Source organism: Rutidosis leptorrhynchoides, chromosome 7 (genome assembly GCF_046630445.1).
Source record: "Rutidosis leptorrhynchoides isolate AG116_Rl617_1_P2 chromosome 7, CSIRO_AGI_Rlap_v1, whole genome shotgun sequence".
NCBI lineage: Eukaryota > Viridiplantae > Streptophyta > Magnoliopsida > Asterales > Asteraceae > Rutidosis > Rutidosis leptorrhynchoides.
Window position 1 is genome coordinate 85,244,081 of NC_092339.1, and position 12,892 is coordinate 85,256,972.

The 12,892-nt window shown below is 33.6% G+C and overlaps 2 protein-coding genes across 2 annotated transcripts; both read right to left on the reverse strand.

The window, feature by feature from the left end:
- Positions 1-9,164: 9,164 nt before the first annotated feature.
- Positions 9,165-9,959, reverse strand: LOC139859400 (uncharacterized). The gene has a single exon (XM_071848190.1). It carries the CDS (start codon positions 9,957-9,959, stop codon positions 9,165-9,167), a length of 795 nt encoding a protein of 264 aa, XP_071704291.1.
- Positions 9,960-11,657: 1,698 nt separating this feature from the next.
- Positions 11,658-12,632, reverse strand: LOC139859401 (uncharacterized). The gene has a single exon (XM_071848192.1). It carries the CDS (start codon positions 12,630-12,632, stop codon positions 11,658-11,660), a length of 975 nt encoding a protein of 324 aa, XP_071704293.1.
- Positions 12,633-12,892: the final 260 nt, after the last annotated feature.

Below are 12,892 nucleotides of genomic sequence, written 5' to 3' on the forward strand. Positions count from 1 at the left end.
AATTAAACGATATCGTGAAGGTTGTTTCGGGGTCAGATGCTTCTTTATCGAAGGGTGTAGAGACTTGTAGTTTGTTAGATAACTTGACAAATGTTGCTACGGGTAATGGTAAGGGTAGGAGGTATTGTATTTGTACGAACGCGACATGTGAAGGTTTTTGTCCGGGATGGGTTTCGCACTCGAGTAAATTTCGTCGGCCCGGGGTGAAGATTTATGGTGCAAAAGGTAAGGCTAAGGATAAGGCAAAGAAGAAAAATGTGCCGGATAATTCGTTTAGGTTACGGGATAGCATTGATGATGATGAAGCGGGAGATGCAAGCCAAAATTCGTTCAAAGATATTCAAGTAAACGGGGGTTGTAAATGGTCTTATGTGGGATCGAGTAAACGACGCTCTTTAGAGAAAGGGGTTTTTTTTTATGAGTTTAGAAAAGGTGGTTTGAATCCCTTTTCGTCGGGTACTATCATAGGTGACGGGTCCAAAAACATCGCGTCCTTTTCATTCAAGGCTAGTGCTGGAGATGGCTTCGACAAAAACATCGACAATAAGGTCCTTTTTTCATGTCCCAAAAAGTGTGGTAAGGATGACGCTATTGGTTAGTGGGGTTAGGTTTTGTTGGCTAGTATTGTATCTTCGTTTATCTTCATTTGTGCTTGTATGTTGTTTTATCGTTTAGTTTCAGGGCGTGGCTCGGCTTTAGTTAGCTTTTATTCCGGTTACGTCGTTAGATTTAGTTTTCTGTTTTCAAGCCTTGCCCGTAGTCGCTTTTTGTATCTTGTTTTCTTTATCTCTCCCGAGATAAAGTCTTTGTTACAAAGTTTTTCGTTTTTTGCCACACAAAAAAAAATTAAATAAAAAAAAAGTCAGCCTTTAGTTGTAAGAAACTAATAAGTGTTTTTTTAATATAAAAACGATTATAAAGGAAATATGTTTAAATCTACTCAAGTCGACTTTATATATCACATTTTTCTTTAAAAAACGACAAACTCACACATTTTACATAGTTTAACACGAATAATAATAATCTCATGAACAAGACTCAACCCAATGACCATATGCATCACAATGATAGTGAATGGATTTCTTTACCATACAATTTTACTTATAATGTTGCAACATATAGACTAGAAAGATATGTAATGAAAAGGATAATGTTTTATTTCAATATTTGTTCAAGTATTTCAACTCTGATTTATGCGACCTAGCGGAGTTATACTCTATCTAGTTACGTAATACGCTACTTGAATAATAACATCTCGTAAAGTTTTCGATATAAACGTAGTAGCATGTTAGGATCCGTCGGTTAGTCAGCATCAACCAAGTGAACACCATTCACATCACAATCGGGTTGGCTCTGAAATACAACAACAACAACAACAACAACAACAATAACAAAACTCAATCTCGCACAAGCGAGGTATGAGGGAGGTGAGATGTAGACAATCATGCATCTACCCTAGAATAAAAGAGAAGTCGGTTCTCGAACCACGAGTCGAGAAAGAATTCTCCACCCACAGGGAGGAATAAGTCATCACACTCTCTACGAGAGATTGATTCAGTGATGACCTCTGACAAAAAAAAATGTATGTATAACATAACTTATATGAAATGTCCCGTTCTTATTGATTAAAAACGTTCCATATTAATTGATTTCGTTGCGAGGTTTTGACCTTTATATGAGACGTTTTTCAAAGATTGTATTCATTTTAAAACAAACCATAACCTTTATTTCATCAATAAAGGTTTAAAAAGCTTTACGTAGATTATCAAATAATGATAATCTAAAATATCCTGTTTACACACGACCATTACATAATGGTTTACAATACAAATATGTTAGAACAAAATAAGTTTCTTGAATGCAGTTTTTACACAATATCATACAAGCATGGACTCCAAATCTCGTCCTTATTTAAGTATGCGACAGCGGAAGCTCTTAATAATCACCTGAGAATAAACATGCTTAAAACGTCAACAAAAATGTTGGTGAGTTATAGGTTTAACCTATATATATATCAAATCATAATAATAGACCACAAGATTTCATATTTCAATACACATCCCATACATAGAGATAAAAATTATTCATATGGTGAACACCTGGTAACCGACATTAACAAGATGCATATATAAGAATATCCCCATCATTCCGGGACACCCTTCGGATATGATATAAATTTCGAAGTACTAAAGCATCCGGTACTTTGGATGGGGCTTGTTGGGCCCAATAGATCTATCTTTAGGATTCGCGTCAATTAGGGTGTCTGTTCTCTAATTCTTAGATTACCAGACTTAATAAAAAGGGGCATATTCGATTTCGATAATTCAACCATAGAATGTAGTTTCACGTACTTGTGTCTATTAATCATTTATAAAACCTGCATGTATTCTCATCCCAAAAATATTAGATTTTAAAAGTGGGACTATAACTCACTTTCACAGATTTTTACTTCGTCGGGAAGTAAGACTTGGCCACTGGTTGATTCACGAACCTATAACAATATATACATATATATCAAAGTATGTTCAAAATATATTTACAACACTTTTAATATATTTTGATGTTTTAAGTTTATTAAGTCAGCTGTCCTCGTTAGTAACCTACAACTAGTTGTCCACAGTTAGATGTACAGAAATAAATCGATAAATATTATCTTGAATCAATCCACGACCCAGTGTATACGTATCTCAGTATTGATCACAACTCAAACTATATATATTTTGGAATCAACCTCAACCCTGTATAGCTAACTCCAACATTCACATATAGAGTGTCTATGGTTGTTCCGAAATATATATAGATGTGTCGACATGATAGGTCGAAACATTGTATACGTGTCTATGGTATCTCAAGATTACATAATATACAATACAAGTTGATTAAGTTATGGTTGGAATAGATTTGTTACCAATTTTCACGTAGCTAAAATGAGAAAAATTATCCAATCTTGTTTTACCCATAACTTCTTCATTTTAAATCCGTTTTGAGTGAATAAAATTGCTATGGTTTCATATTGAACTCTATTTTATGAATCTAAACAGAAAAAGTATAGGTTTATAGTCGAAAAAATAAGTTACAAGTCATTTTTGTAAAGGTAGTCATTTCAGTCGAAAGAACGACGTCTAGATGACCATTTTAGAAAACATACTTCCACTTTGAGTTTAACCATAATTTTTAGATATAGTTTCATGTTCATAATAAAAATCATTTTCTCAGAATAACAACTTTTAAATCAAAGTTTATCATAGTTTTTAATTAACTAACCCAAAACAGCCCGCGGTGTTACTACGACGGCGTAAATCCGGTTTTACGGTGTTTTTCGTGTTTCCAGGTTTTAAATCATTAATTTAGCATATCATATAGATATAGAACATGTGTTTAGTTGATTTTAAAAGTCAAGTTAGAAGGATTAACTTTTGTTTGCGAACAAGTTTAGAATTAACTAAACTATGTTCTAGTGATTACAAGTTTAAACCTTCGAATAAGATAGCTTTATATGTATGAATCGAATGATGTTATGAACATCATTACTACCTTAAGTTCCTTGGATAAACCTACTGGAAAAGAGGAAAATGGATCTAGCTTCAACGGATCCTTGGATGGCTCGAAGTTCTTGAAGCAGAATCATGACACGAAAACAAGTTCAAGTAAGATCATCACTTGAAATAAGATTGTTATAGTTATAGAAATTGAACCAAATTTTGAATATGATTATTACCTTGTATTAGAATGATAACCTACTGTAAGAAATAAAGATTTCTTGAGGTTGGATGATCACTTTACAAGATTGGAAGTGAGCTAGTAAACTTGAAAGTATTCTTGATTTTATGTAACTAGAACTTGTAGAATTTATGAAGAACACTTAGAACTTGAAGATAGAACTTGAGAGAGATCAATTAGATGAAGAAAATTGAAGAATTAAAGTGTTTGTAGGTGTTTTTAGTCGTTGGTGTATGGATTAGATATAAAGGATATGTAATTTTGTTTTCATGTAAATAAGTCATGAATGATTACTCATATTTTTGTAATTTTATGAGATATTTCATGCTAGTTGCCAAATGATGGTTCCCACATGTGTTAGGTGACTCACATGGGCTGCTAAGAGCTGATCATTGGAGTGTATATACCAATAGTACATACATCTAAAAGCTGTGTATTGTACGAGTACGAATACGGGTGCATACGAGTAGAATTGTTGATGAAACTGAATGAGGATGTAATTGTAAGCATTTTTGTTAAGTAGAAGTATTTTGATAAGTGTATTGAAGTCTTTCAAAAGTGTATAAATACATATTAAAACACTACATGTATATACATTTTAACTGAGTCGTTAAGTCATCGTTAGTCGTTACATGTAAGTGTTGTTTTGAAACCTTTAGGTTAACGATCTTGTTAAATGTTGTTAACCCAATGTTTATAATATCAAATGAGATTTTAAATTATTATATTATCATGATATTATCATGTATGAATATCTCTTAATATGATATATATACATTAAATGTCTTTACAACGATAATCGTTACATATATGTCTCGTTTAAAAATCATTAAGTTAGTAGTCTTGTTTTTACATATGTAGTTCATTGTTAATATACTTAATGATATGTTTACTTATCATAGTATCATGTTAACTATATATATATCCATATATATGTCATCATATAGTTTTTACAAGTTTTAACGTTCGTGAATCACCGGTCAACTTGGGTGGTCAATTGTCTATATGAAACATATTTCAATTAATCAAGTCTTAACAAGTTTGATTGCTTAACATGTTGGAAACATTTAATCATGTAAATAACAATTTTATTTAATATATATATAAACATGGAAAAGTTCGAGTCACTACATTATAGTGATTATAACATAACTTATGCACACAATGACACAAATGTACACAACTACTCACATGAAATACACAATTGCAATTATTATAAATAGTTAATTAATTTGATCCAAACTAAGGAGGGATCTATTCAGGATGAAAAATTTACAAAACTTCTGTAACAAATTTTACATCCCCTAGCTTTTTTTGAGTACATTTTGTAAATATCTTTTTTAGTTCTACAAAAAGTAAAGAAATAATGATCGTAGTTATTAACTTATGAGTCGTCGAGAGCAATCATCGAACACCTTCTATAGACAAGGCCCGTATCCGAGCTTTCTTGTGATGACCCGGAAATTTTCGACCAAATTTAAACTTAATCTTTATAAGATTCTGACACGATAAGCAAAGTCTGTAAAACTGAATCTCAAAATTTTTAAACTAATTTCATATATTCAATTACCCTTCGGTTGTTCTCGACGATTCGCGAACAATTATGTGTAAATAGATATGTGTATATTATAACTTGAAAACGTTAACAAAGTATTAAGTATATGATACTGTGCATTAAACTTATTGGTTTAAATATCTATTTGAATATATATGATAATTGATAAATTGGAATATTAATTGTATGAATAACTTGCGACGTGTATTTAAAACGTGTTTATGAATATTGAATATATATATATATATATATATATATATATATATATATATATATATATATATATATATATATATATATATATATATATATATATATATATATGATTTCAATTAGTTAAGAAAACGATAGCAACACTTGTTTATTAATTCGATTGATATTTAGATATGTTTGAGAAGTTAAAAATAAAACGTTTTGATTTAAAACTATATTATTAAATGTACTTTGATAAATAACGAGAAGATGATTTAAAGAAGCAAATGACCAAAACACTCAAATGTATAAGTTACATTTCAAGTGATATAATTTATTGGCGAATAAGTCTAATTATTGATAAAGGTACGAATCACGAAATGTAACGTACAAGTTTTCTAAGCGTACGAAACGACGTTCGAAAAACCGGAACCGGGATATAAGTCGAGTGTCAACGTACAAGTCGACGGAGCAAAGATTACAAGTCAACTTGGCACGAGAATATAATATATTATATAATTAATTAATATAAATTATATATATTATATATATAATTAATAAATATGTCGACAAACTAGAAAACAGATCAGATGTGAGCTGGCAGGGGGTTCCATGCGATCGCATGACATATACACTGAAAGCCCATGCGATCGCATGGGGTTTTGTTTCAGCAAATGTAATATAAATGCTCCAGTTTTCTGCGAATATTTTTCACACACATCTGTCTCTCTACTCTCTATATTTATATTATTATTATTATTATTATTATTATTATTATTATTATTATTATTATTATTATTATTATTATTATTATTATTATTATTATTATTAATTCTAATATTATATTATTATTAGAAATATTAGTAGTATTATTAATTAGTATTATACATAAAATACTACGACGAGGTCATGAGCGTGTTATTTCCAAAACTGGTTTTCGAACGGGATAGAGCTAAGGAAATTATGGGTTATAGCTATGGAGGTTATGGGTAATGTTCGTGTGTATTTTTCGCAAGTCAAACCTAGTGTTTATCATCTCTGTTGCGTCTACGTACTTTCCTACAATATTGAATCACAGTATTGATACGTGAGCATTCATATCTTATCTTTTATATATTAATAGTGTATCCATGTCTAGTGCTCGAGTATATATGTTTATGCATGCTTGTACGCTAAATTTCGTCGTTAGATAGTTTATGATGAATCACGAATTTAATACATATACTACTGATATAAGGTATATGATATGCATGTTATTGGAAAGCTGGCGAAAAATTAATAACTTTTCATTTAGAAATCGCGTGATTTCGATGAACGAATTAAAAGATATGATCAACTGAATTATAATTGAATTTAATTGAAATTGCTTTTGAATCTGCAATTAATATTTATACAACTTGTTTATAAGATTGATAAATTAGATTTTTAGATATTAATAGTCGAGTAAATGAACTCTTATATAAGACACGACTCGTTTTGTTGAACAATTGTCAAAGTTGACTGTCTTATCATGTTTTAAAGCTTTATAAACCCTATAATCTGATTTTACAATTATTGGAAAACTATGTGAAATAATAAACATGTATAGATTTAAATATCATATTTGGTCAGGTTGACTTTTGAGATGACTTTTATTAACTTTTGCATGTCGGTCTCGAGCATTAGGATTGTGATACACTATAACCCTACCTAGCTTGTTAGACATGTATTGACCAACATATGTTCTCTAGGTTGAGATCTACGGTTATTTTGCATTCCGAGTTTCGATCACATTTCGGTGAATGACCTTATGTGCTGCTAAGGTGAGTTTCATTTGCTCCCTTTTTAATTGCTTTTGCAATCTATATTTTTGGGCTGAGAATCCATGCACTTTATTTTAAACGCAATGGATACAAGTACATACTAAATTCTACACCGAGTTTGAACCGAAAATCCCTTAGCTTTGGTAACTAGTAACTGCCGGTTATAAGAACTGGTGGACGCGAATAGTGGTATATCGATCCATAGGGCTTGACATCCCCGTCTGTTCCAGGTATAGAAACCCTAGCCTGAGCTATAAAATCGACGTATGCTATTTGAGTTTAATACACGTTGGATTGCGTGTATTGTACATGTTAGTTGCATGTATGTTAAAACATGAGTACTTATTATAACGTTAAAGTTTAGTTACCAGGGTGCTCAATTTCGTAGAATATTTTGATAAACGTTTCTGAATGAAACAACTGAAATCTTGTTATCCACCTTTATATACGGATTATGCGCAACATTAAAACTATGAACTCACCAACCTTTGTGTTGACACTTTTAAGCATGTTTATTCTCAGGTTCCTAGAAGTCTTCCGCCGTTTGCTTATATGTGATACAAGCTATGTGCATGGAGTCATACATGTTTTATTCGAGAAAACGTTGCATTCACAAAATCATCACCATGTATCTTATATTGACTGCATTATCAACGGATGTAGTATTGTAAACTATTAATTTCGGTGATTGTCTATATGTAGAAATCATCAAACGTCAAAAACCTTGGAATTTGATATTCAATTATGGTGTGTCTTTTCAAAAGAATGCATTGTTTACAAAACGTATCATGTAGAGGTCAGTACCTCACTGTGAAATCGATGAATGATGTATTCGTCCAAAGGGATTTGGACGGATCATCATATTTCTCCTCATGCTCCAATGTGTTCCAATTTTTCTCTCATATATTAACTATGAGATCGATCAATGACGGTCACTATATGGTTGGTTTCACCCTATTTTAGTATATCTTCCCAAAAATTGTTATCATATATTCGTATATATTTTAAACACGATTACCACGAAAACATACATTTGTTTCAAGTGGAAATTCTTAACATAACACAATAACATAATATATAGTTGATATGTTATTTAGGTTTTAGATAACACTAAACTAATAACCATTACATTTTGATACCATAAAGTAAAAGTAATGGTATATTTCAAAGTATTTCTAGACCTGAAACACACATTACCATCTTTTTTTTTTTAAGGCCAATACCATTTGATTAACGAAAATACAAAGCAATACAAACAAAAATAAAAGAAAACGAAAGAAAAATAAGAAATGGCAGAAAAACATTAGGAAGGGTAGGGTCTGTTGGAAGATTTAATAACAAGGCAAAAACAGGATGGCGGAGCATAAATCAGGGGCCGGGGTTCTCACGTTCTTCTATTTTCAATGAACACAAAATAAATGTCTCATTCTCCAAACATTTTATTATTAATTACCATTAACATATTACATGGATACACACAATTTATTACTTTTTAACAACCTTCATTTTACTGATATCTGTGTCTTCTTGAAAAACATACTTGATATAAATACTTGTGTAGTGGTGACTGGTCGTAATATTATATTTTACTTCTGATCCTAAACAGTATATGTAATAAATTATCGATGAATTTTTTGCCACTTACATTTTTTTTTTTGAAAGGCAAGTAGATTAATAATAACATCACAAGTACATACAAAGGGGATGAGGAAAAGTCAGTCCCCCACAATCTAAACTAACTAGTACAAAATGCTATATACGATTTGCAAGAGAGCAAACCGAACACGAGACTACACTATTTTAAGATATACACTAGGATCGTTTAACCAAGATAACCAATTTAATTTCCGACCTTTTAAACGATGAGAAATCCACTCAAATGATTGCGATTGGATTTAGTTAAATGCCACCTGAATGTTCCAACTTGAGTCACGAAAAATCTTATTGTTTCTATTCTTCCAAATTAGGTATGAACACACCCATTCCACCGCTTGCCATATCTTTTTACCAAGGTTGGACGTTGAGTTTGGACAATGGCCCCGAAGGATCTCGTTTATGCTTAAATTGTTCATACCACCAAACCCCCACCAAATGAAGACTCGTTCCCACAAATCGAAGGCGTGCTTGCAAAAGATTAATGTGTGTTCCACGGATTCAAGGTCGTCGTCACAAAGAGGGCATCTAACACTATGGAGATCGATGCCCCGTTTATCAAGATTCACCCTAGTCGGGATTCGTCTTTGTACCGCTCTCCAAACGAAGATTTCTAGTTTTTTCGGAACTAAACTATTGCGCATAGTAGCCATGTTGTTAGAATTACCTGGATGTAAATGATCATCAATAAGCGAACACAATGCTTTGACCGAGAAGGAACCATCATTTGTTAAAGCCCAACGGACCGAATCAGAAACAGTATCAAAATTGTATCCCAACAAAAGGCTGCACATATCATCGAATTCTGTAAGGGTGCGGCCTGTTGGAGTTCGATCCCAATCCCACTTCCATAGTGTAGGAGCAGCAGTGGTGACGACTCGATCTATGATGGATGCAGTCTTCACAGCTTCTAGTCTGAATAGACGAGGAAACAAAATTCGAAGCTTATTACCCCCGATCCAATTATCATCCCAGAATTTTGTTGTAGATGCTGCACTGATTTTGTTGATGAACGAGTTAATGAAAGGAATTCCCATTTCTTGTACTTTATGACCTGCACGAATAATAGAACGCCACACACTCGGGTTTGAGACACGAATTGCTTCGTATCCCAAATCTAAGCCACCACACGACCCATAAATGCTTCGAATTAGTTTAGCCCAAAGGGAAGTGGATTCGGATTTGAACCTCCACCACCATTTTTCCCAATAGAGATAAATTTTTATAATCTAAAGACCCGATATTTAGCCCCCCGTTTTCGTAAGAAGTGATAACATTCTCCCATTTAACCCAAGATAATTTAGAACCCGAACCCGAACCGCCCCAAAAGAACTCACGCCTCACCCTCTCAAGAATTTTTAACACACATTGCGGGGCACGAAAGAGCGAGAAATAGTACAACGGAAGACTACTAAGGACCGACTTGATAAGCACTAATCTTCCACCAAATGACAACGATCGCATTTTCCAACTAGATAACCGAGTTTTAATCTTGTCCACTACCGGATTCCAAGTATTAAGTTTATTCAATTTAGCCCCAATTGGCAACCCTAGGTAGATAAACAGAAAAGAGCCTACATTACAACTCAAATGTTGCGCCATATTTTGTACTTCCACATTACCAACCCCAATACCGTAAAGAAAACTTTTATGAAAGTTAACTTTTAAACCCGAAGCTAACTCGAAACATTTGAGTAGGTTTTGTAGGCTATATGCATTTGAGCGACTCCAATCTCCTAAAAAGATGGTATCATCGGCATATTGGAGGTGGGAGAAAAGCACCTTATCATTACCAACCTCAATACCCTTGAAAAGCCCTTTTTCGGTTGCGGCTTTAGATAGGATGTTTAATCCTTCCGCTGCGAGAATAAAGAGAAAAGGTGATAGAGGGTCACCTTGTCGAATGCCTCGACCTAGTGAGAATTCCTTTGTTGGGGACCCGTTGACAAGAATCGAAATGGTAGCGGATTTCAAGCATGCCAAGATCCATTTCCGCCATCTAACACCGAAACCCATAGACTCCATAACCTCCAACAAAAAGTTCCAATTTAGTGAGTCGAATGCCTTCTCAAAGTCTACTTTGAATAGGATGCCTTTTTTTTTTTTGCTTTAATAAAGTCAATGGTTTGTTAACAATTAAGGCACCATCCAAAATGTATCTCCCTTTTAAAAAAGCGCTCTGCTCAGAACCAATTAGTGAAGGGATGATTCTTCGAAGTCGGTTTGAAAGGACATTTGCGATTATTTTGTAGTAACTTCCAATTAGGCTAATTGGTTGAAAGTCACATAGCCCACAAGGATCAGATTTCTTCGGTATTAAGGTTACAAAAGATGGGTTACATCCTCTTGAGAACTCACAGTTGCTCCAAAACCAACTAATTGCTTCGATTAACTCGACTTTTATAACATCCCAGAATTGCTTGAAAAATCTCATGTTGAACCCATCTGGACCCGGGGCCTTCGTACTCCCACACTCGAACACAGCCTCACGAATTTCTTATTTGTCAAAAATGGCCTCCAAATCTGAGGCATCTTCAACCGAAACCGAAGGATAAGACAGATCTTTTAGACTTGGTCTCGCTTCATTTGATTCTTGGAACATCTTCTTGTAGTGATTGAAAATTGCATCTTTTAATTCGTTGGGGGAATCAATCCAAGTACCATTGACGGTTAAACCCCGTATGTTACTTTTATTATTTTTCCTATGAATTATCTAATGAAAAAATTTGCTATTTTCATCTCCCTCTAAAATCCATTTGTTCTAGCCTTTTGTTTAAGCATGTCGGCCTTAGAATTTCGATGTCCCCATCTAAATTGTTGAAATTTTTAAAACTCCATTCTTTTAAAGCAGCTTTTACGTTCTTTAGCTTATTACGAAAGATACAGTCTTTACGATTACTAATCAGAACAGAGGTTAACCATGCATCTTTGACAACCTGAGCACTACTTTCCTCGTTGAACCAAGCGTCGAAGATCTTAAAGGGTTTGGGACCAAAATTCTTTTCTTCGTCTTTTAACAGGATCGGACAATGATCGGAGCTTTTCCTGTCAAGAACGACTGCTGAGAGATCTTTCCACAATAGCTGAAATTTTTCGTTAACGAGAAAACGGTCCAATTTGCTGAACTTGATCCCATCGTCGCTAACCCGAGTAAAGTTTCTGCCGCCCATTGGTATTTCTAATAACCCGTTATTAGTAATGAAATCATTGAAACGTCGGGCTCTGTATTCTAAAAACTCACAGTTGAATCTTTCCTCACGCTTTCTCACTTCATTAAAATTGCCACATAATATCCAAGCTTCATCACTACCATCGATTACCCTAGAGATTGAATCCCAAAGTTTAACCTTGTTTACATCATCGTGAGGCCCATAAACATTGAGTATATTAATTGGATGTTGATTGTCTTTCCACACACCCCGGATGCCAATCACACACTCGAACCTAATTACATCAATGGCATCGAAACAAGAAGTGTCCCAAATTAACAATTGACCGCCCGAATTCCCAATTTTTTCTCTTTGAATAAAATCACACTCGGTTGTTCCCCATAAAGAATGAATCCAGTTTAGATCAACCGAATTTAATCTAGATTCTTGTACAGCAACAAAACTAGGCCTTTCTTTAGCAATTAAATTTTTTGTCCGCCCGAATTTGTTTTCCTTTTTACCGAGCCCGAAACCCCTTATGTTGTATGAGATGATCTTCATATGTAACAGATGAAAACGAAAAGGACATTGACTTACAGAGAGGGGTTTAACCCCTTGCCTGATTCCTTATCCTCCCATTTTAAACCAAGTTTTGCTCCAAATTCACGCACTCCCATCAATTGAACTGAACTAGATAAGTCTTCTGATGAGTTGAAATCATGTTGATTAGAGGAGGATTTCTTTGATTTTGATTTCAAACCAACACAAGAGGAGCATTCTGATCGAAGCAATTTGTCACTCTTACTCCTAGCCGAATTCTT

Bases quoted from the DNA above. Each gene is read 5' to 3' on its own strand.
- LOC139859400 (XM_071848190.1), bottom strand. From the start codon at position 9,959: ATGGGAATTCCTTTCATTAACTCGTTCATCAACAAAATCAGTGCAGCA.
- LOC139859401 (XM_071848192.1), bottom strand. From the start codon at position 12,632: ATGAAGATCATCTCATACAACATAAGGGGTTTCGGGCTCGGTAAAAAG.